General features: G+C 48.9%; 1 protein-coding gene and 1 long non-coding RNA gene across 4 annotated transcripts in view; one reads left to right on the forward strand and one right to left on the reverse strand.

Annotated features, from left to right (window-relative positions):
• The window catches only part of LOC132245603 (uncharacterized), a 27526-nt gene continuing 2285 nt past the window's right edge, over positions 1–25241 (reverse strand). Inside the window, exons 2-5 of one of the 3 annotated variants that reach the window (XR_009457312.1) lie at positions 24672–24762; positions 2692–3042; positions 1531–2363; positions 1–254 (exon numbers count right to left, since the gene is read on the reverse strand). This is a non-coding gene — a long non-coding RNA (uncharacterized LOC132245603). Of the gene's footprint in view, positions 255–1530; positions 3043–24671; positions 24763–25241 lie in introns of all 3 variants that reach the window. The other 2 variants (XR_009457313.1, XR_009457311.1) reach the window with 2 other exon arrangements.
• Positions 24955–25241, forward strand: part of LOC132245602 (uncharacterized) — a 4047-nt gene continuing 3760 nt past the window's right edge. The window contains exon 1 of the mRNA XM_059718257.1: positions 24955–25133. Within this exon, the coding sequence (XP_059574240.1) occupies positions 25059–25133 (75 nt within the window). The 5' untranslated portion in view covers positions 24955–25058. The remainder of the gene's footprint in view (positions 25134–25241) is intronic.

Here is a 25241-nt window from a genome sequence, read left to right on the forward strand (position 1 = left end):
TGGGGACCACACTGGCTATCTTCCAATCATCTGGCACCTGGCCCAAGCACCACAAGCGCTTGTAAAGCCATGCCAAGGTCCCAGCAATAACCCCTGCTAGCTCCCTCAAAACCCTGGGGTAGAGAGCATCTGGACCTGCTGATTTGAACACATCCAGCCCCTCCAGTAGCACTCTAGCCCGGTCCTCCTCAACCTTAGGTCTTGAGGCATTCCCCTCGGGTCCATCTTGAATCACGGTGGGCGAGTCCCGGTCCCTGCACAAGAAAATGGAGGTGAAGAATTTGTTAAAGAGGTCTGCCTTCTCCTCTGGCTCAACCACCAGATTGCCCAGCATATCTTGCAGGGGCCCCACATTACCCGGCACCTTCTTCATCCTCCCTATATATTTGAAAAAGGACTTTTTACTATCTGTGATCTTGGACGCTAGTCCTAGCTCTATGTCCACCTTAGCTTTCATAACAGCCCCCCTATAGGCTCGAGCAGTGGAGGTATACTCCTCTTTGGAGACTGCCCCCCTTTCCACCGGGTGTATGCCGCCTTTTTGGCAACCAGGCATTCCCGGACTTCCTTGGTGAGCCAGGGAGGCTTTTGGGCACTCTTGCCCCCCTTGCTTCTAGTTGGGATCGTCACCTCTTGGGCCCTGAATATCGTCTCCTTAAGGAACGACCACTCATCTTGGGCACTGAGTTCCCCTGCCCTCAAGAACCCCAGCGCCTCTCCCACCAATCTCAACTCATTGAAGTTGGCCCTCTTGAAGTCTAGGGCTACCGCCTTGCTGCAGGCCCTTGCCACCCTGCGCTTGACGATGAATTCCAGCAAGCGATGATCACTATCACCCAGGTGGTCAAGGACCTGGAGCCCCCTTACCAGATCATCGCCTGTGGCCAGGACCAGGTCCAACAGGGCATTTCCTCTGGTGGGACTGTGCACCTCCTGGGTTAAGTGGAGGTCCTGTATCTCAGCCAGGAACCTCCTGGATCGGTCTAACCTGGCTGACTGCTCCTCGCAGCAGATGTCCAGGTAATTTAGATCACCCATGACAACTACATCCCTCGTCTTAAGTGCCTCTGCAAGCTGGCTAGAAAATTCCCGGTCCAGCTCCTCCCCTTGGTTAGGGGGTCTGTAGTAGACCCCCACCGTTACATCCCTCTCCCCACGACCCCCTTGTATCTTGACCCAGAGCACTTCAGCTTGCCCCTCCTCCGACTCCATTTTGTTGGCAGAGGATGTGAATTGCTTTTTGACATACAGCGCCACACCCCCTCCCTTCTTTCCTTCTCTATCCCGCCTGTAGAGCCTATAGCCCCTAATGCTAACTGCCCAGTCATGGGATGAATCCCACCATGTTTCTGTGATTCCTACTATGTCTGGGTTTGAACTGGCTATTCTGAGGGTGAGTTCCTCCTGTTTATTCCCCATACTCCGAGCATTAGTATAGAGGCACCTGAGGCCTCCTGAGGCTGCTCGTGCCTTCCTCCTCCCACTCCCAGGACAGTTGTGGCCTCCTGCTCCTCAGACGTTTGTACTTACCTGTGCTTCCCTTCCTCTTGTCACCCTGCGTGCTGGTGAAGCATCCTCTCCACTCGAAGCGGCCCCTTTCCCCGGCGAAGCTAGTTTAAAGCCCGCCGTATGAGATTAGCCAACCTAGAGGAAAAGATACGTCTGCCATTAGGGAAGAGGTGAAGCCCATCCCACCCCAGCATATCCTCCTTACAAAAACCTGGGTCGTTGTCAAAAAACCCAAAGCCTGCCTCATGGCACCAGCTCTGAAGCCGCCGGTTAACCATGTCAATGCAGGTCTCATGACGCCTACCCCGTCCACTTACTGGGAGAATGGAGGAAAATACCACCTGAGCTCCCAACCTCTTCAGTTGGTGTCCCAAGGCCTTGTAGTCCTCCATGATGTTATCCAGCTTGCTCTTGGATGTATCATTTGTATCCACATGGACCACAACCAGTGGGTAGTAGTCAGACAGCTTGATGATTTTAGCAATGGTCTCTGTGACATTGCGAATCCTCGCTCCAGGCATGCAGCAGACCTGCCGTGTACAGGGCTCTGGGCGACAGATCGGACCATTGGTTCCCCTCAGGATGGAGTCCCTGATGACCAGAACTTTGCATCTCCTTCTTCTCGGGGTATGCCTCTTCTGAGCCACTGATGTAGGTCAAGCGGCTTCAGTTCCTCTGGGGACCAGTTCTTCTGCCTCCTCCTCCAGGGCAGCCAGGGCTGCGTACCTGTTCCCGAGGGGTGTCTGGGGAGCAGGCACAGCAGTTGTTCGGACTGCCCTGGCCTTGACAGGTACCTGCTGCCACCGATTAGTTGGGTGCTGTGCACGCGGGGTCTCTCTGGTGGATTCCTGTCCCTGCAGAGAATGGAAATACAGGTCAATTTCATCCTCCACTGTCTGGATCCCCCGCTGCATGCTCACCTCGGCCTGGAGCTCTGCCACCTGCCCCTCCAGAGCTTGAAGGTGCTCACAAGAGGGGCAGGTCGGGGAGTCACCAGACCTCAGTCCCACCCCCAGGGATCCCAACCAGCCACCCCCACAGCTCGGGGGCAGGTGGTCACCAGGCCCCCCAAGGGCTCCGTCTGGGTGGCAGCCTCAGAGGAGCCCCGGAAGGGTGGCACCACAGAGGCAGGACCCCTGGCAGCACTGCGAGTCCTCACCATGGCTTGTAGGTAGTCCTTACCTCCTTCCTTTTTGGTGGAGTCTCCTCCCTCCTGGGAAGCCTCTCTTGCTGCCCTGCCTGCTTCTGCCTGCGCGAACGCCGCTGCAAACGCCAGAGCGCCCTTACAGAGCGCACCTGTTTGCATGCTCTGTTCACACGCGACTCCCTGCCCGGCTCAGCAAAGAGGGATCCGGGGGCTTCCCCTCCAGATCCTCTGCAGCTGCACCGGCTCCTGCCCCGCTTACCTTCGGGGGATCAGCTGCTGCTGCCCCCGCTGTTGCTTCTCAGCCTCTGCCGCCTCAGGTACGTTGCAGGGGGCACACGTGTGCTAAGAGCCCGCACGTGTGCCCAGTCAGCCTCCTCTCCCTCCTACTGCATCCAAACAATCAATATTGATTTTTATTGTTCTATATTCCTGTTTTACTGATCCTATATGATTTAGGCCTACATAGGTAAGTTAGCATAGGTCATGTCAAGTTTCCATTTTGTTTGTCAAGTCTCCATCCTGTCCCCAGGCCTGGTTGTGTAACCCATGATTCGCACCTACCCCTCCTATGTAACTTGGTTCCTGGATGAATGGGGATGAATGAGGATGCTTGAGAGACAATGGCAGTAGGTCTAAAAATAGCTCCCTCTGAATAACAGAACCATCAACACCAATACCTGGACCAACGACCCAGCCCCTTGGAACCACCCTCAGCAGTGAAGAAAGAAAAGAAGAGGCAACCCACCGTTGTGCCAGGCTGCACCTGTTCAGTAAGAATACCTGGAGCCCTCTGGGACAGGACTGCCCTTGCCTGGACAGGCCCTCCCCATAGAAGATCAGAGGTAGTCTGCCCCATAGAAAGGGGGAGTGAAGACTGACTCCTTGGGACACCCTCTGCATCTGGACCAGCACCATGCCACACCACCCATCCACCCAGAGGCCCTGTCGGCAACCCCCCTCTGGACAACACCTACTGGACAAGAACCCCTTTCCAGCCTGGATAAGTAGCTATCATCCCCACCCATTCTTCAACCAAGGACTTGGACTCTGCTTCTCTTCCCCACCTGGACTCCAGCCCTTCCACTGAGTCTCTTTCTCCTCCTGCCATTGTGAGAGTGTGTGTGTGTACCAATAACTTCACTGGGCTGTGTAGTGTGTTGTCTCTTTAATAAAACTTATTTGGATGCCTAAATTGGGCTTTGCTTTACTATGGTTTGGCCCTGCTCCAATCTCTGCTTCTTGCCCCTCTAACTTCTGTCTCATTTCTCCCTCTCCTGCTTCTGGCTCACCACCACCTCCAGCACCTGTCCTGAACTCCTCTCTGCCTGCAAACCCCCCATTTCTTTGCCACTGTCTTATCCCCACTGCCTTTTCCTTTTCCCCTGAGCAACCAGGTCTCTGCCTCCGTTTCTTTCCTGGCCATCTCCTCCTTGCCACCACTTATCTGCCCCCCCTTCCCAAAATCTCTAAACTGTCAGCCTGTTTCCAGCCCCAAACTCCCAGGTTTCTGCCTCTCTCTCTTTCCTGGCTGTCTCCTCCTTGCCACCACTTATCTGCCCCTCTCCCCCTCGCCCCCCAGTATCTCAGCTGTCTGCCTCAGTTTCCAGCCCCAGTTTACCTTCAGTAAACCCAAGCCTCAGTTCCTCAGCCAGCTTCTCTACAGTCCACCGGTTCTAATCCTAGTTCTGGCAACTTTTACTCCCTACACTTCAACTCACCTTAACCTTCCCCCAAGTATCCCAGGTACCCCAAGCACACACACATACACTGTACCATTCAAGTTAGGAACTAACCTGTGTGTATGTGTAGGTGGGTTGTATGTGTGTGAACTGGTGACTCTGTGTGTGTGTGTGTATATGTCATTGTGTGCATGATATACAAATTAGTGATCTGTGTCTAACTTTTGGGGTGTATAGTGCATGTGCTTGAATTGGTGGTAGGTATGCATGTGCCTAGGCTGGTTTGGATGTGTATGTGCCTGAGGTGGTAGTGTGTGTGTGCACCTAATTGATTTGTGTGTTTGTATATGTGTAATTGTGTCACACCCTCCTATCTAACAGCGCAATATTGTGATCCTGAGAGTTGGCCTGACCCCACAGAGCAACACCACCATTGCCACAGAACTGGTGTATGATCAATTAAAGAAATTAGATGTATATAAATCAGCAGGACTGGATGACCTCCACCCAAGAGTGCTGCAAGAGTTGGCCTAAGTAATCGCAGAGTCCCTGGCAAAGGTCTTTAAAAAATTATGGATCTCTAGAGAAATCCCAGAGGACTGGAAGAGAGTCAGTGTTGTGCCCATATTCAAGAAGGGGAAGCGTGAAGACCTGGGAAACTACAGGCCAATTAGCTTAAATTCTATACCAGGGAAAATCCTAGATACATTCATCAAAGAAGCTATATGCGACAAACTTGCAGAAGGCATGATACCAAATGACAGCCAGCATGGCTTTGTTGCAGGCAGGTCTTGTCTGACCAACTTCATTTTTTTCTATGATCAGGTGACTCATCACCTGGATGAGAGAAAAGTAGTGGAAATCATATACCTTTGTGGCAGAAGGCCACCTTTGTTTCACCCCAAAAACTCTGCTCTGTGACACTTTGCTTAGGATGGTCCATGCAGAGGGTACACACCTTACCCAATCTCTTTAGATACCCTGAGGTGGATACATTCCTGAGGGAGGGGGGAAACCTGCTCTCTGCCCACGTGACTGGTATCACATACCTGGGTGAGGGGCTTGGGCTCCCTGGGGAGCCAGGAACTGCCAGTCTGTCCAGCAACAAGTGACGCATTTCAAATTGGTTGGCTGACTGCCAGCAGGTGCTGGCCTCCATTGGACCAGGTAAATGAGGTCATAAGGGCTAAATAAGTTAAGGACTGCCCAGGAGGAGGAGGGGGCAGCAGCCATGAGGAAGACTCAGAGACAGAGAAGAGCTGGACCACCTGAAACTTGCTCTCTCTCTCAAAACTCATGATCAAGGAACTGCCTGCCTCCAAAGGGAATCTCCATCTGCCTCTGGATGATCCTTGTGAGTAAGCTACCTGAGATTCATAGATTCATAGATGTTAGGGTCGGAAGGGACCTCAATAGATCATCGAGTCCGACCCCCTGCATAGGCAGGAAAGAGTGCTGGGTCTAGATGACCCCAGCTAGATACTCATCTAACCTCCTCTTGAAGACCCCCAGGGGAGGGGAGAGCACCACCTCCCTTGGGAGCCCGTTCCAGACCTTGGCCACTCGAACTGTGAAGAAGTTCTTCCTAATGTCCAACCTAAATCTGCTCTCTGCTAGCTTGTGGCCATTATTTCTTGTAACCCCCGGGGGCGCCTTGGTGAATAAAACCTCACCAATTCCCTTCTGTGCCCCCGTGATGAACTTATTGGCAGCCACAAGGTTGCCTCTCAACCTTCTCTTGCGGAGGCTGAAAAGGTCCAGGTTCTCTAGTCTCTCCTCGTAGGGCTTGGTCTAGATCTAGATCTAACTAAATACATAGCTTGCAGTAACTCAGATGCGTGATCAAAGGCTACCCAGCCATGCCAGTTTGCTCTGTGGGATTTCTCTGACATTGCTCTACCCTGTACCCTAGTCCAACCCTACTCCTTGTAACCAATAAAGTTCTCCTTTGTACCTAGCGTGGGAGACTTATTGGCTGTGGGTCTAGGTTATGCCTTGGGGCCCCCTTGGTTCAGCTAAGGGAGACCACTACTTGTGCTTCCAACTGAGAGAAGCACCCCCAAGTGCTTGAAGTGAGTTAAGTACCCTCGAGGGCTACTAGGTCTATGTTTCCCAGGGTGAACAGAGCCAGAATAAAGCCCAGCCCTGGGTGGTGGCAGTTTTTACCCCAGGCTAGGGGCTGTGCTCCAGGAAGGGGGCCAGAAGTGAGGTGAACCCAGGGAGGCACTCGGACCCTGGAAGGTGGTTGGGCGCAGTGAGGAGGGTGACTCAACACAGGAGCACCCCCTGCTGGCCCACCACAACCTTGACTTCCAGAAAGCCTTTGACCTGATATCCCATGAGGTACTGATCATAAAACTGGAAGATATTGGGCTCAACTGTGGGACTGTCAAGTGAATGCAAAACTGGTTGCAGGGTAAGATGTAGACAGTCCAAATGAATGAATAGGTGTCATCCTGCTGAGATGTGGGCAGCGGCGTACCCCAGGGGTCGGTACTTGGCCCAGTGCTGTTCAATATCTTCACCAACTACCTGGATGAGGGGGTAAAAAGCCCATTGGCCAAGTTTGCGCACAACACCAAGATGTAGGGCTGTGCAGACACACCCGCAGATGCAAGCAGACCCAGACAGGCTGGCATGTTGGGCAGAAGGGAACCAGATGAAATTCAACATAGTGAAATGCAAAGTGCAGCATCTGGGAAGGAAGACCCCACCCCCCCCAGCACACCTACAAGCTGGGTTTCGCTAACCTGACCAGCACTACAAATAAAAGGGATCTGGGGGTAACAATAGACCCCAGCATGAATACGAACCAGCAATGCGATGCAGTAGCCACTAGGGCCAATAAAATTCTGGCATGCATCAATCAATGCACTTCCAGTAACTCCAAAGAAGCGATTCTCCCACTTTACTCAACACTGGTGCGACCGCAGTTAGAGTACTGTGTCCAGTTCTGGGCACTGCACTTCAACAAGGATGTGCTAAAGCTAAAGAGGGTCCAGAGAAACACCACCCATATGATCAGGGACTTGCATGGCAAGCCATATGAGGAGAGGCTGAGGGATCTCGGACTCTTCAGCCTAAAGAAAAGAAGGCTGAGGGGACTTACTTGTGGTTTACTGCTATATCAGAGGCATACATCAGGGGCTCAGTGAACAACTGTTCACCAGGGCACCCTGGAAGAAAACTAGAAACAACGGCCACTCCTGGAAGATAGTTTCAGGCTGAACATTAGGAAAAACTTCTTTACAACTACAGTGCCCAGGCTATGAAACAAGCTGCAATCATTTACCCTAGAGGTCTTCAAGAGAAGACTGGACGGTCACCTGGCTGGGGTCGTCTGGCCTCAGATGTCTTTCCTGTTCATGCAGGGGGCTGGACCTGATGATTCTTTGGGGTCTCTTCCAGCCCTATGATTCTAACACCACTTCCCTACATCCCTGATTGCAGCTGTTTCAGTTTCCTTGCACTTGTTCAAAATAACGTGCAACCCTGGGTTCTTGCAGTTGTAGTTCACCAGCGACAGTGAGCTGCTACTGCTTTCAGCACCCACTGATAGCCTGGGAAACAGAGTCAATCCTGGTTGTGCTTCATCCCTGGAGACGGAAGGGAATGCAGCTCCATTGTGACTACAACCTCGTTTATGCCACTGTCCATTCTCCTTCTCTCTTTCCTGCCAGGTGAACTCCTTGTAGTGAGTATGACAGGCTTTCTTTGCTCCAACCCCCCAGTCACAATGCACGGTGCATCTCAAGTCAAAAGAGCTAAAACCAAAATGCCCCCAACTCTTGGGAAGGGAACTGGGGATCCTTAGTAAAACACCAGATGTCCATGGGCTTTGGGTTGTGCTCTCCAAAGTACGGTCTCTAGGGGCTCAGGGCTGGGAATCCAGGCCCCTAATTGGGCTTCTGGTTCCTTAGAGAATCTTCCCTCCCAGACTTTCAGCTGCTTGAGTCTCATAGTGCACCCAGTGAATTTAATGGGGGAAAATAGCCCCCGGGCTTCTAGCAGCTGAGTTCCAGAAGTAGCAGCGCTCTGGCTAAGACTCCCACCACCACACACTGAGTTTGGCTGCCTCACCCTTTCAGGGTGAAACTCGGGGCACTTTGGCCTTGGCTTGCAAAGAACTGAGACCTCTGGTCTTTGGGGGAAGCTTCCAAAATAGGGAATGACTCTTTCTTCTCACAAAGGCAGCTGAGCCCCTTTTGCCTCCGATGGAAATACATATCCTTCATCCAAGCAAAGCTGGGGACAAAGCAACTCTGGCCATGAGCCCAAAACTAATGAAGTCAGTGGAAAACACTAGCTCCCTTGAGCTCCAGCAGCAAGCAAGAAACATCCTCAGCCATGAAAACACAGGATGGGGCCCACGATGTGCCTCAGGTCTTAGGGACACACTCCTGAGCATGACAAGATCCGTGGCCTTCGTTCACTCTATTTTCTGACTGGCGAGTGCTGCAGGGAAAGGCGTGTGCTGGAGACATGCTCTTCTGGGACAGGTTCCCTCGCCTTGATTCACAAGCTTCAGTGGTGGCTGCTATCAGTCCTAATGGAGGGACCCCGAGACCCAATAGGGAGATCTCGCCTGTCGGAGTTTCTGTCTGTCAATAAAGGCTCAGAGTCTGTGTGGCTGATGCTGATCTCTGCACAGCTCATCCAGGGAGGGAACCAAGGGGGCTGCTGGGAAATCCCACTCTCATCAGGGATACTCCAGCCCCACACAACTCACATGGACTCCAACGGAAAATAGAGGTTGCCTGACTCCTCCAGGCTCAGGGCCATGCAGGAACAAACCCACCCTCACCTCTTGTACCACTGACTGCCCTGGGCCAAGCTTGGAGCTGTACTTTGCTTCCACCTGGAAAACAAAGGAGAAGCATCAAGAAGACATGGTGACTTCTCTCTCTCTTCTTGGGTGGGCTGCCTCTAGTTGGTGGGCTTCCGGGGAGGGCAAGTCTTCTCTGCCTTCATTCTCCCAGCACATCTCAAGGCAGAATCAAATCTGAATGCACAAGTGAGGTGATCAGTCTGGCTCTTCAGCAGGGCAAACTGGCTAGCTCATGAGCTTAGGAAAGGGCCACGGGGAAGGGGTAGGATGAAGCAGTTCTGTCCTAGGTTAGACAGTGGTGCCAAGTGCTCGCATGCTCTCTCCTCCCTGCTATTCACCAGGGACATAGAGCTGCTACTGCTCTCGGTAGCCACTGACTGCCTCAAGCACAGGATCACTCCTGATTGTGCTTCATTGTAGGGAATGGGAGGGAAAGCAGCTCCATCGTGGCTACAGCCTGACTCTTACACTACTGCCCATTCCCTCTCTCTTTTTCTTGCAGCGAAGCCTTTGATCAGACCTGTTGAGTCTGACAAGCTTTCTTTTCTCCAGCCCCCTACTCACATTGCGTGGTACATCTCAAGTCAAAAGAAAGTGGGAGACCTGTCCACGGGCTTTGGGCGGTGCTCCCCTAACTATGGGCACTGGAGGCTCAGGGCTGGGAAACCAGGCCCTTGACTGGGCAGCTGGTTCCTTAGAGAATGTTCTCCCTGAGACTTTGAGCTGCCTGGCTCTCATGCCAAGCCCGGGGAAGTCAATAGGGAAACACAGGCTCCTGGGTTTTCTTGCAGCTGAGTTCTGAAAGTAACTCAGCGCTGGACAACACATCCACCACAATGCACTCCTTTGACTGCTTCACCCTTTTGAGATGAAACTAAGGGCATTTTTGCTTTGGTTTCTAAAGGGACTGTCCCTGGGTATTTTCATCCACTTCATCCAGTCCCCTTAAGACGACGCTCTGCACAGCGCTCTGCTTCTCACTGCATGCCACTGTGTTTCAACACCAGCAGCTGCAGGAGGCGCTGGGCAAGAAGAAGGGGCAAAGCATCCCTCAGGGAAAGGGGATGACTCCCATCTGATCACCTGTGCTCACTGCTATTTGCCATCTGTCCCCCAGCACTAAGACTGGACACACAATTCCTGACACGGTGACGAAACTAGATTGACTGACAACGCCTTGCTACACCACTTCCTGCGCTACCTCCCCTCTCCCCACACCAATCACACACTGAATGAGCACTGCCAATCATAGCAATATTTGAGCCAATTCCTGTGATGTGCATTGATTTGGGCTCCTGTGCTGTACCGGGGCTGAGGGAAGGTTGGGAGATCTCTTCTGCTGCCCCCAGGATGGCGAGAGCTTTGCAACATTAAAGCAAATGCTTCTGCATCCAAAGTTGAGTCCCTGCTGCAAGTCTTTTCACTCCAGTTACAATGGTTTTGCTTCACCCCATGCGCCGCCCTCACTGTCCTCATCCTCCAAACTGCCCCTTCGTTGCACCTCTTGAAGCGGGCAGGAGCCGTGATCCCTCTACCCCAACCCCATTGTGGGTCTGATGCCTACAAAAACAACTCCCAGGTATTTCAAGCTTTCAATCTCCCCTGGATCTGATCCACAGTCCAGGCAAGTCAACTGGGAAGGGAAAAAGTAAGAACCTTCAGCTTTTTATCCCAAGATCCTGATGCCCCTCTGCCCCCAGCCCCTGCCCCTCACAAACCATGATAGGGGGACTGAGCCCGTGATTTGTGTTGACAGAGACAACTTCAAAAAATCAGGAACAACAAGAGATCCTCTCTCTCTCTTTCTTTGGTATCATTAAATCTTAGTGCTCTGAGAGCTGGGACCATAAGTTCTCTCTATCTTAAATCTCAATTACATCACACTGGAGATCAATGAATAAGCCCCCACAATCCAGAGAACTCTTGAGAGCAGATGTCCATAGGATCATAGGAATATCAGGCTGGACAGGACCTCACAAAGGCATCTCGTCCATCCCCCTGACTAAACCAGCCTAGCCAAGTTCTCCCCAACCAGCTCCTGAATATTGCCAGGGATGGAGACTGCACCCCATCTCTGGGCAGCCTGTTCCACTAACTGACACCCCCTGAGTCAGAAAGTTCCTCCTCAGCTTCCTCCGCCTCAGCTTGAGGCCATTACTCTTGGTCCTGTCCCCTGCAGCCTTCAATCACTGATTGAGATTTCTAAATCAGGGGTCCAATTCTCCCTATATTTAGAGATCAGCTTTGCAAAGTTGGTCATCAAAGGGGCAGCCAGTGGGTACAAGCACCAGGGGAACCATGCTGTAAGCATTACCTGCAGAATTAAATTACTTATAATGCAAAAATAAGTTCCTTATATTGCAAATGTGAATGGTTGACTTGGAGTTCATTTTCCTTTGAACCAAGCCCATCGACAAAGACCTAGGCGCAGCTGAATTCAAGCAGTAGCTGAGAACTGTCCCAAGCTGCAGATACCGTGAAATACTGACCTTGAGTTTTCACCCCTGCAGCGGGTGGGTGGCCACCATATGGCCTGAGAGATGTCAAATGGGTTTCCAATGGGGAAGGGGGGTGTGACCCCCAAATGAGGAGAGGAGCTGCACACAGACACGGACATCAGGAAACGCACTCAGAGGTGAGGGAACTGGGCTCACTCCAAACCCACACACCTAACATAAAAAGCTTGGCTGAGCCGCTGCAACCCCCCTGCGGTGGAACAACGGCCAGCACGTTCTGTGGGGAAGACCAGCTGTAGGAACAGACCGTTCACTGCTGCGTGGGATGCTGTACTGATGAGCCAAGATAAGGGGCTGAGAGACGCTTACTGGATCAGGGTAAATGGGCTGGACAGTGGAGATGCTTGACCAAACAAGGGAGGTTATAAATACGTGCCACTTACATCCCAGTCTGTAACTGGGAGATGCCAGATCGTTACTGAGGGATGCTCAGGATGGTAACTGCCCTGGCAATTTTACTCCACAGCCTCCTTCTTCATGCCCAGGGAGATGACACAATCCCCATATCTATGGTAAGGGCAGGAAACATTTGGTGCTGGGAAAGGAAGATAAAAGCTTACTACTGCTGCTGACCAGAGTTCCTCCAAAGAGCAGAAGCCTCTTTTGGTAACTAAGGACCAATATGAGTTCAAGTCTGGATCCAACCGTGAGTCAGGGACTAGGGGGCTTTGGGTTGTAGCCATGACTGTCTTGAATTACTGCATCCTGATGCCAGCTGCAAGCTGCAAAACCCTCTGGTCAATGAGTTTTCTTTCATTGTTCCTTAGCTTGTAGTGGAACCTGATGGGTGGACAGATTGGGACACAGAGTGAATGCTGCTCCCCACAGGGAAGTCAAATGCAGGCATATGAGATACGGAAGAGCCCACCTTTTCTCACTGGATAGAATGAGACCTGTGCTGAAACAGCCCTGCTCCTCTGTATGTGCTTGAGAACAAAAGGCCAAGGATTCCTGGGTCCTAAGCCAAACTAGGAGGGGAGTGGGAGCTAGCAGGTTAAAGCAAAGGCACCTGGGAGTCAGGACTCCTGGGTTCTGTCTCCAAACATCAGGGCTCAGTTGCATCCCTGCCCAAATACTGAAACGCAGTGTTGGGCACTCCTGCCATCTAGAGGTGAAGGGTTGTTTGTTGTAACCGTGTTGGTCTAAGGACACAGGCAGGCAAGGTTTCTTGGGTAGATGTGATATCTTTTATTAGACCAGCAAAATAGTTGGAAAAAATGTTCTTTGCAAGCTTTTGGGAACAAATGCAGAGTCTCCCTCTGCTTGAAGAAGGGTGTTTGTGCCCGAAAACTTGCAAAGAACATGTTTTCCAACTACTGAGTTGAACTAATAATGAAAGATATCACATCTAGAGGTGAATGTATTCATGACATGCGCTAGCTCCTCTTCTGTTTCTCCCCTTTAGCAGCCTGGGAAGACAAAAAGGGTCTGTCGTTTCTGCTGCTTCTGCTGCCAGATCCACAGGTGGGGCTGTGGGGTGTGCTGCAAGCAGAAGAATGATGCCCTGCATCTCCAGGCTGTGCTTCCCAGTCTCCCATCATTACCCGCATCCTCCTCTGCCACACCGGCTGGATTGGAACGGGAGATGCCAGCACGGACATGACCTTGCTGAGACCCACAGGGATGAAGAAGGTGTTGATTTGTGATGGGGAAGGCTGGGAAAGGACAATAAAGTTTGGAGCAGATGAAATCCTCTCTCTGGTGCGGGGCTTCAAGAAATGGGATGTAATAGGAGCATTCTGTGGAAGCCTTGAAAGGCTCTCAAAGCACCCCAAGGTGCTGTGGCACCCTGGTTAAGAATCACTGCTCTCAACAATCTCAAGACACAAATGTGACTCACAAAGCTCCCCCTTTCCTCCAGACCTTTTGCTTTCTACAAAACACCCTTGTAGCACACGGAAGCTGAGGGAAGACATGCAGTTGAGACGGATATACCCCATGCTGCCTTATTCACAACTCACAGAAATCACCAGCACACCGTGCACGCACACTAGCCTTGGGCAAACACAATTTGCATGCATCAGTCACATATTCTGCTCCCCAACACAGAGCAATTTCCCCCACGCACACAGACCAGCAAGTCTCTATTAGCTTCATTTGATAAGCAGGATTAATCATAATAACGCTTGTTTTTGTTATTATGCAAGCACAGCTCTTGAGCCCTCTGCCAACTATACCAACTCCTCTTGCTGCTCAATAACATTCTGCTTCCTCCTACATGTTTATGGCTCATCAAATATTTGTAGACCATTCTTCTTAGTCACTGTTTAGTCTAGCAGTATACACAAATCAGAAGAATGCAGCTGTTGTCATTAGCCGTGACTCATGTTAAATTCCTTATCGGCACAGAGAGCAGAAGCAAACCTTCAGTAAAAACAGGACTCGGGCCCTTTGTGAAAAAAGTGCCAGCCTGCTGCAGAGAGCCAGCGTCCTTGCTGTTGCTTAGGAAAGAGGGCGTTGTAAATGAGAGGCTACCCCGTGACACCACCGTAAAGGCAATGTCATCTTCTTGCAAATCCAAAATGACCACATTTCGAATTGGTAATAAGTCAAAGCGAACCACTTCCTTTGTACCACTTACTTTGTAATTGCTGAAGGCAGGGTAGAGTAGCATCTCACTGAATAACTGGGCACATCTACACGTGCACATTTACTACACAGTAACTGAAAATTACTGCACAGTATGGGTGTGCAGCTACAAGTGCATGCCCGTACTGCGCAGTAACTATGGCGACTTACACCAACTTGAGCATAAATTTGCTACCTGCATGATGCACGTAACAAATTTATGCCCAATTAGTTACTGCACAGTAAGGCACATGTAGACACCTTATTGCACAGTAACACTGTGTGTGTGGACTGACTTGGGACTAACTTTAGTCCCAAGACTGTCCACATACAGTGTTACTGAACTGTACATGTAGACACCAGGCTAAAAACAGCCTAAAAAACTTGTACACAGTAAGTTACTGCACAGTAAATGCACGTGTAGATGGGCCTGCTGAATCAGGGAGGCACAAGTTGTTGGGATTAAGACCCCGTTTCATCAGATGCTACCTAGCTCAAGTGAAGTCACTGGAGAGACGTGAATGGAAGAAAAAGCTACTCTGGACCTCTCTCTGAGAGGAAAGTCAAACTTACTATATTTCAGAGCAAACTCTGAGGCAACACATGAGTTCTACCCGCTAGGGATGAAGCTGGAGAAATCTAAGTACCATCTAAGTCATTAGCATTTGGCCCTGGGCAGCGGAGCTGCCTCCTGTCCTCATTTCTACATGAACAGAAATGGGGCCAGGTTTCCCTCTCTGGCGCTCAGCACAAGATTACAGGTAAATAATTCTGCAATAGCCCACAGGCTGTCACAAGCAAAGGATGCATCTCATTCCCCTACAGTTCCTTGGAACAGGCTGCGTGGGAGGCAATCTATCATAACTCAAGATGTTTATTTCTATAGAGGGTTATTTCCTGGACACCTACTCAGCTCCCAACAACGTGGACAGCACAAAGAGTTTGGGTGTGCGCGCACTGGCTTCCTTCCACTTTTCCTCAGTACATAGTGGCTGCAAATTCAGTCAGCCAAGTGAATGGTAAAGATGACCAAAAATCCTTTTGGAGCGACCAGCTGTGCATCAAACGTATAGACATAAAAGGGACTCAGTGGGCACATCTACATGTTCATTAATGCGCCTTAGATACTGAGCATTTAGTTTAGTAGTGTACTTCCTTAATAAAGCACTAAGTACCTGAAGTTACTGCACAGTAGCACCACCGCACGGTTATGTCGCGACACTTGCTGCACATTAGCATAATAACACTGTGCAGTAGGCTATTGGCACAGTATTTGCTGTGACACACAACCGCACAGTAAGCGTCTCGTGTAGATGTGCCCAGTGAGTGGTGCTTTTGGTCCATGTATTCTCAGATTTGTTCTTAGTGTGCGGATGGGGTCGTTTGGTTGTGGGCCCCTGAATCGACAGGTCAAATGCTTATGTCTTAGTAAGGTATTCAAGCTGTAGCCATATTGCTCTAGAGGCAAAGGGAATCAGAACTCATGGTAGAGGTGATAAAGATGGGCTAAAGCTGGTTGGAAGTGGTCTTTCCTCATGTCACAAATAGATTTTTTAGGACTCAGAATTTTCCCCTATCTTGTCCCACCAGCTTCAGAGCCTGCCAAAGTAACCAGTGCCAAGGAAAACTACCTCACAGATGGGACACGGTATATAGAGCCACACCCATCCTACTTGCTGCAAGCAAGGAAAGCAGAATTCCCACGTTAGGAGTAAAATTGCCAGGGCAATTACCATCCTGAGCATCCCTCAATAACAATCTGCTGGAATCACCCAGTCACCGACTGGGATGCAAGTAGCACGTATTTATACCCTCCCTTGTATGGGCAGGTATCTCCATCTGCTGCTTGGTTTGGAGTAGGACATGCTTCCATTTATTCCAGGACTAAGCAAGCCAAAGGGGGCCTGGCCACTGAGTAACCTGGTGGAAAACACAGCTGTGTTCTGCCTTCTGATCTCACCTCTAATGAGCATGGTGAATCATGAACTAATGAGAGATGGAATTCTGCAAGCAGTTTTGCCATTTTTAATGTTATTCTAAATGTCTTATAGAAACTCGCTCCAGAGCCCTGTACCAACAGATGAGTGATAAGACTGCGCAAAACTATTTATTTGCTGTGGTGAGGACACTTATTTTTGGTCTGCCGAAATGCAACGCTTCTCCATTTAAAACCGCATCATGGGGATGCATCAGCATAGCTACCACAAGCTGAAAGCTGGTCATAAACTGTAAACTGAGTGTGTATGTGGGCAGGAAGGATGTAGGTTTGCATGCAAAAGGAAAGAGGAATCTGGGCTACGTGCATCTAGGGCATATACCAGCCATTTGATTGTAATTAAGTCACCTCCCAATTCTGAGGAAAGAGAGCTGTCCTGGCCTAATGCTGCCCAAACCTTTTCAGAGTTCCTTGGAACTTTGCAAGCTCTTACATACACTTTTGCCTTTTAAATTGCTCCTGTGGGTTGCTACAAAAAAAGCCCTCATGTTACTTCCCTTCCTTTTTGAAAGCTCTGCAGTAGGGAACTGTTGACTACAAGAAGCCCTTTGATATAGAGCCATAGGAAAGTCAGGCTGAAGGGACATCATGAGGTCAGGCCACTCCCACCCAGGGCAGGATCACCCCTGACTAAAGCCATCCTAGCCAAGGGTCTGTCCAACCTGCTTCTGAACATTTCCAGGGACAGAGACTCCACCACCTCTCTGGGAAGCCTAGCCCACTGCCGGACCACCCTCGGAGTCAGAACATTCCTCCTCATCTCCTGCCCTGCTAGAGGCCATTGTTCCTAGTCCTGGTCCCTACAGCCACAGAGAAAACTCTCCATCCTCTCAATAATGTCCTTTCCAGGATTTTAGGTATCATACTATATTTCAGGTATCATACTATAGTTCATGATGGCTTTAGCTGCGAGTTGTTTGTGATTTTAGCTACACAGTCTTCCTAGTGTAAATCCCACTGCACTGGCCAAGCTGGCAACCAGCACTGCTGCATCTCCAGAAGGTCCAGCTGGCTCGTGAAATGACAGTTCAGCTTTAGTAAACCCAAGAGAATCATTAAAAGTTGCTGATTCTCTGTGGGACAGATATATAGGTGAGTTTAACAGGAATGCCATGGGTTTCTTCATTCAGAGAAGGGGAAGGCTGTGAGAAACAGTATAAGAGCATATACCTCAAAGTCACCACGCATTCTGCGAGGTGGGGGATCGCAATGGAAGAATGCTCAAGGGCTGGGACCAAAAACTTTATTAGGGGCTAGAGAACTGATTCTCAACCAGGGTGCTATGAGACAAACCCAAAGATTTCAAACAGGAATCCAGAGCATTAAAAACATTTTGTCCTGCTGGGATCTTTCTGAGTTCTTTGCAGCAGTAGAATTGCTCTATTATTTTTCTGTAATCAAAAAATCAAGTCTCTCTCTTTCTTATGATTGTAATATTCATAGATTAATATCTAAATTGGATAGCCATTCAACTGCTTCAGGGGTAGCTGCATGGATTGATTTTAGATCACCATTAAATCAAGTGCAAACTAAGAGATGACCATTTCGGGAGGGGGGGGGGGGGGGGCGGCGGCTGGAGTCTATCAAGGTGTGCCTTGAGTCTGAAGAAGTGGAGAACCACTGGGTTAAAAGGTGGGAAACACTATTGCTTATTGAGGTTTACTCATGTGCGCCATTAAGAGAAAGTAAATTAAGCTGTTGTCCGTGATGTGTGTAGGCAACAGCAGGGGGCATCCGAGAAATTCCACTGTCCACCCAAAGTCCGCTGGATTTCAGCATGCAAGCACAGTCCCTATTCCATTCTGCTTCAGGCCTCTGCAAAACTTATTATTACTAAAGTTGTGCCGTCATCTTCCTCCTTGCTGCTGTCCTGCGATTTAGTCTTAAGGCCTAGATGAAGACATGTCACCAAAGCATTCACAGATTTTCAGTGAATGGGGTGGAATACGATCATGCTTAGTTGTTTACTAGGATTAGGTGGATTAGGATCGGGCCTTACATCTCCTTTCTAAGCACAGTTTGCACCTGTGCTAACAAGGGGGTTAGACTAGCTGACCTCCTGAGGTCCCTTCCAACCCTAATTTTCTATGATTTTCTAACTTACCATACTACAAACCTTGCACTACAAATTTTTTCCACTATTTTCCTGAAGTAGAAATTGTTGGGGTTAAGGTACTCAGGATTCCTGGATCTGATACGGACTGTCCATGGGTCTTCCGTCAAATCACTTTGCCTCTCTGTGCCTCAGTTTCCCCACCATTCAAAGGCGGGGAATGAGTCTTCCTTGTCACTCATTATATGAGCAGTACCTGGCATATTGGGTATCTAATCTCAGTCAGGCCATGGGCTACTTCTTGCTGTGTGTCTGTAGAGCGCCACACATATGGAGCCTTGATCTCAGTTAAAAAAGGGACTGTCTCTCACCAAGAAAGTAGGCATTTCTGAAAATAATGGGACACTCATCTGAGTTGGGGATTCCAAGTAAAAAAAAATAATAATAATAACCTTAGCAAGAACAAGCAGGGAAACTGAGGACCAGTGCAGCATTAATACTGAAGCCTGTGGAAAAGTACTGGCTGCCTGCCTTTATTATGAGATGAACGAAAGATAAAGAGTCTGATTGAACTATCATTCTGGGCTGCTAATAAACTGAAAATTGAGCCACCCTGCCCTCTAAGAATTTCTCAAGGGAGTTGACGAATGGCAAAAGGGAAAAGCCCAAAATATACAATTGATTTGGACTCTTGTAACGCCTAAGATAAAAGTCCCACGCAACTGACAACTGAGGAAGTTGACATTCAGGTGAAGGATCAACCAAGGAGCAAAAGCAGGTGAAGGAACAGAAAACAGAGCGTGGATACATGGATCATTTTTAATACGGGAGGAGCCTAATAGCGGAGTTTCCATCTGGAATGGCACTGAAGCAGCATGGTCTAATGGACAGGGCAGGACTCTGAGGTTCTAGTCTTAGGAGAGAAGCAGAGCCTTATATTTAGACTATGGTGATTCAAACTCTTGGGTTCAGTGCCTAGTGGCAGATGGGAGTGGGCTTGACTGGAGTGGATCAGGGAAAGGCTGGGATCTGGGACTCTTGGGTTCAATGTCCAGCTCTGGAGTAGGTGGGCTAGGATCCAGAATATTTGGGTTCTCTCCCAGCTTGAGGAGGAGAGTGGGATCTACTGACTGACATGGGCTGTCAATCAGTAGCAACCCAGGGGGCTAAGTCAGCTCGATCTGCTGCTGCAGTACAATGCCACTGCTGATTGATGCCAGCTGAAATCCATCCTGCTTACACCAAATGTTTTGGATCACAGTCCACCTTCAATGCTTCTCCCATGTCACTGTGTCCCATCAGCGAACTTTTAACAGAAAACTCTATAAAGTCAGGGCAGCTTGCTGAAATCTGAGGACTACTTGCTGTGGACCACCAGCAATTTGGACCACCAGCAATTTGCAGATCACAGTTGGCTCTGGATTGGTGGTTCTCCTTTTTCTGCTTGAAAAATGCCAGCTCTTCACTTTCCCTTGTTTTTTGACTATGGAAAAATTCTACAGCTATCCTGCTGTTGCAAAGAACTCAGCACAGCCCCCACAGGTCAGAATGTTTATAACGGCCTGGATTCCCATTAGAAATTTCTGGGTTTATTTTGCAAACCACGTCTAGGTGTTTGCACAAGGCTGTTAGGTGCCCTCATAAAGATCCCGGCTGAGAATCACCCCTCTACATACTTCTCTATCAAAACGTGCCATGATGGCATGAAAATTATCAAGGCCTGCAGCTACCAAGATCCGCCTGCGAATCTGGGACCTAAAGTTATTTACAAGAATAGCAGCATGTCCAGTGAGCGGAGCACTGGCTTGGTCTGGAAATGGGAAGACCATTCTCTTTCACTGACCTTTATGCAGTCCATTCATACTTCTGGCAAAGTAGGTTGCTGCCTACAAAAGTTCATGCCTCTCTGAACCAGTTAATTTTTCAATTAAAATCTACCACGATAAAAAAAGTCAACGTGTATTTTCACATATGACTAACCTAGCAAAACGGCGATTTGGGCACCATTTAGTAACGTGTATCTAAGCAACACATAATGTGTACAAGTGCCCTAAGGTGCCACCCTGCCCTGCCTTACTGCCACATGATTGTGCACAAGTCGCCTCTCGGTGACTTCGTTTCCTCTTCACCTCTTTGCTTTTCTTGTCTATTTAGCCTGTAAGCTTCTGCAGGCAGGAACTGTTTCTTTACAACCATTTTGTACAACTGATTATAGTAGGTAGGGATCTGACCCCCTGAGTCTAATGGAGCTGTGCTGATTTACATCACTGGAACACAGCTTCCCCTCTGCCAAGCCCCAAAATGAATTTTCCTTGTTCCACCCCATTCCCGTACTTCACAGACCATCAGTGGGGATCACTGGTTGAGACTCTTGTGCGGCAACATGAATTTACAGCAGCTGAGTATCTGGCCCTATCACTCCAATGCAAATGTTTGCATTACCTTAAACGGCCTCAAAGCTTTATCAAAGGTCAAACACCTCTCCCTCCAATTCTCTTTTATCAACTGCTCTGCTAACTCTCTAGACAAACCTTCTGATAGAATTTTCCTTAACCTTCCCACAGCCCCAGTTCCTAGTAGATAATGAGAGACATTTTCATCAGCATGGCCAATGGGCCAAATCCTGGTTGTGATAAACACCCAGAAAACCTACAATGTCACATTCTCAGCTTGTATAACAAGCATTATCATCAGGGCAGCTATACCAGTTTATACTGCCCTATGGATTTCAATGGAGCTAGAGCCCATTTCCATCTGGAGATCCGATCGGTTTACCTCGGTGGAGCCACAGCTGATTTATATCAGCTGAGATCTGCCTTGCTGTGCTTAGTCCCCCCATTTTCCAGGCTAGTGTCCTATCCGCTAGGCTTGTGTGGAAAAAGTGGACACCACAGCAAGACGAGAGCTGCGCTTGGTATTGAACTCAAGCCTGTGGGCATGAGTTAGGTGCATTTTGTGGGTACTTAATGGATCAGGGATTTAGAAGGAGTGGAGGTGCCTCCCAGCTTTGACCTGGATCACAGCTGTGATTAGATGGGGATCAGAGGACTACCTGTTTCAATGGGATAACTTCTGGGCATGTTCAAAAACCTACACATAAATCATAGAAATCATAGAAAATTAGGGTTGGAAGGGACCTCAGGTCATCTAGTTCAATCCCCAAACATCTTTTCAGGCCAAAATGGAGGTATCTGCAAGGGCTGCTGGACCTGCATTGCTCTAGATAGCATGTTATGACTTTGGTGTCTAAATGGATGATGTGGATCTGGCCTCTAAGCCCTGGAAGAGGGCAGGAGTCCATATACAATCCTGCACCTAGTGTTTCCTGTTGGCTAACTCTATGCACTTCAACACCCAGCACACAGGTGCCCTGGATTGCCCTGTGTCTGCCCTGTCAGCCTGAAACAAAGTGGGGGCCTTGCCCCTGGACACTGAAAGTGCAGCACCATGTAAGTAGAGGTGCCTAAGAGAACAACGTGAATCTGGTCTACTGTCTCTAATGAAGTGACACCAACAATAATGCTCGTTATCGCTAATGAAGTGGCACAGGCCGTACAAACTCCAATGAGGTGATATATATGAGCTAGGGGTTTTGCCCTGCTGACTCCAAAAAAGTATTACTGATCTGGCAATCCAGCTCTGTGCCCTGCTGGTGCTCAGAACCATTCTGGATCTAGCCAACAATTTGTAAGAGAGCCAGCTTCCAGCAGCCTTCAGCAAACAATCGTTTCAGAATATCAAAAGAAAAACATTTGATGTAGATATTGAATGCTGCACCTTCCCTTCTGCTCTATGAGTCAGTGAAGCCCTACGATACAGTAAGCCCACTCGTGTCCATACTCAGTTTGTCCATGATACTATCAGGACACTAGGGTCTAAATTTTTCAGATCATAAGGAGAACAGGGAGTTCTTGTGTCTCACTCCCTTTGGCAAGCAGCTAGAATGCAGGCAGTAGTCTATCCCAAATAGAGCTGCTAAAGTACCAAAAAATATTCCCTTTGGAAAAGGCAATTTCATCCTAATTGAACTTTTCCAGGGGCAAATGTTGATTTTAATATTCTCTGTTTCTTTATTTTAATTTCATCTGAACCTAGGCCTCATGTGAAACATCACGTTGGGTTCAGAACCCCGCTGCGTGGAATCCCAGCGTCCCATGAGTTTCTCAGACAATCCGTGTGTCTGAAAGACCCAGAGTGTAGGACAAGTCATTTGTGACGTCCCTTGAGAGGGCAAAAATGGAAGCATTTTAATACATTTAAATGTAGCATTTAATATTTGCACCAAGTCCTTACACGCTTTTCTGGCTCTGATGGAGCTATGGCCAATTTATCTCAGCTGCAGGTCTGTCACTCTTCAATCCATTGCAGGGCATGGCACTGTTATCTCCAACATAGCAAAGGTTCATTTACGCCATTTACTAGGATTTTGAAACAACCATCCCCAGGTGAGCTTTGGCCAGTTTTCACTAGTTGAGAATCTACCCAGCTAACTAGTGAAGCTCACTGATTTTGTCCAGTTTGGTAACTACCAAACACAGTATTGCCAAACCCAACCATGCAAGAACCATGCATCAGGCCCCAATTAGCATGGGGTGCCTCAGACATAATGAAACTTTTAAAAGAATATATCTGCTTTTTCCTTAACTCCTGGGAAGTACATGGAGAGTTTTGATGAAAATAAGATATATCATCTGCTTCAGGGAATTTGAAAGACTGGAAGAGGGCAAATGTCATGCCTATCTTCAAGAGGGGGAGGAGAGAGGACCCAGCGAACTACAGGCCGATCAGCCTCACATCAATCCCAGGAAAAATCCTCAAAAAATTTCTCAAGGAATCCATATGCAATAAGCTAGTAGAAGGCAAAATTCTGAATGACGGCCAGCACGGTTTTATCATGGGTTTGTCACGTCTGACTAACCTCATCTCCTTCTACAACCAGGTTGCTCGCCACCTGGATAAGGGAGATGAGGTCAACATCATTTACTTGGACTTTAGGAAGGCCTTTGACTTGGTGTCCCAGGAGGCGCTCAAGGTAAAACTAGGAGACTCTGGGATCAACAATTCAACAATCAGATGGGTGGGGAACTGGCTGCGGGGTCAGACCCAGAGGATACTAACCGCCGGATCTGTCTCGACCTGGTGGAAGGGAGTCAGTGGGGTCCTCCAGGGTTTGGGACTTGGACCAGTGCTTTTCAAGATCTGTATCAATAATCTGGATGTGGGGATGAAAAGCACACTGGAAAAGTTCACCAATGACACTAAGCTGTGGGGAAGTACAGCCGTGCATCAGGGTAGGCTGACAAGCCAGGCAGACCTAGACAAATTAGTTAGCTGGGCGGACCCGAACCAGATGCTGTTCAGCACTGAGAAGTGTAAAATACTCCATCTGGGAGGAAAAATCCACAACAAATGTACAGGCTTGGTGGTGCCACACTAGCTAGCACCACATCTGAAAAGGACCTGGGGGTCATCACTGACCATGAAATGAATATGAGCCACCAGTGTGATGCTACAGTTAGCAGAGCAAACAATACGCTGGCATGCGCCAATCGATACATCTCCAGCAAAACTAAGGAAGTTATTCTCCTGCTCTATTCAGCATCGGTGAGACCACAGCTGGAGCACTGTGTCCAGTTCTGGGCGCCACACTTCAGAAAGGATGTGGAGAAGCTTGAGAGTCCAGAGAAGAGCCGCTCATATGATTAGAGACCTGAAGAGCAAGCCATACAAGGACAGGCTGACAGATATGGAACCGTTCGGCCTAGAAGAGAGAAGACTTTGGGGGGATTTGGTGGCAGCTTACAAATATATCAGGACAAGGTGAACAGCTAACTATTCACCAAAGAGCCACAGGGGAAAACCAAGAGCAATGGTCAGAAATTCCTAGGAGGTTTCAGACTCGATATAAGGAAAAAAATTCTTCATGGTTCATGTGACCAGACTCTGGAACAGACTCCCAGTGGTGCAGGCACCTACCCAGGAGATCTTCAAAAGGAGACTGGATGCACACCTTGCTGCACACCTTATTTGACCTCAGCAGTCTTTCCTGCCCAGAGCAGGGGGGCTGGATCCAATGATCTAATGAGGACCCTTCCAGCCCTAAACATCTGGGAATCTGTGAAAATCCCTACTGAGTCCCTATCTGCATCTTCGGGCATTGAAAGACCTGCAGGCCTCAGAGTCTACATCACTTCTGAACACAGGACATTCATTCCACCAGTTCATATTTCTAATTCATTCCACCAGTTTATATAATTTTAACCAAGGTTTAAGTTCACCCACATAAACAAAATTGATAGAAGTCAGGTTTAAACTGCTTTAAGACTGTCTACCTCTACCACTGCACCATTTTAACCCAATCATGTAAAATCCTACCTTAAGATGATGTGGCTTTCTGTGTTCAAGATCACTGTGGTTGTGACTTGTTTCCTATTTGCTGAAGTATCTCGGCATCTCTTGACATAACCTGAGATAGGAGAAGAAGGTAAGAAGTAGGTTAAAGTTGGGACAGAAGAAGGGAGTATTGTGGAAAGATTAGGAGAGACTGATAGCATAAGGTGGGGGAGAAGGAACTGCAGGAATGTCTAGGAAAGGAAAAGAAAGTCATTGGTTCTTGCTGCAATCACATTATCAGGGCTTGGCACAGTGAGGTCTGTAATGCAGGGTGCAGCATGGCATAAATACAGCAGTCAGTCTTCCCATCTTCCACCTCCTATTTCCACGCTTGAAAGCATCCAGCTCCAGAGAGCAAAAGAAGCCAAGATGAAGGTGCAGATCCTTGCTGCTTTCCTCGTCATCTGCCTCCTCTCTCTGGACGGCGCCAGAGCAGCCCCATGGGTAAGATGATGACTTATAGCACAACTGCATCTAGACATTTCCATTGAGATCAGGGTCCGTTAAGAGGGATGCTACATGGATGCACATTGAGACGGTCCCTGCCCCAGC

The sequence above is a fragment of the Alligator mississippiensis genome, chromosome 15, assembly GCF_030867095.1.
Source record: "Alligator mississippiensis isolate rAllMis1 chromosome 15, rAllMis1, whole genome shotgun sequence".
Lineage (NCBI taxonomy): Eukaryota > Metazoa > Chordata > Crocodylia > Alligatoridae > Alligator > Alligator mississippiensis.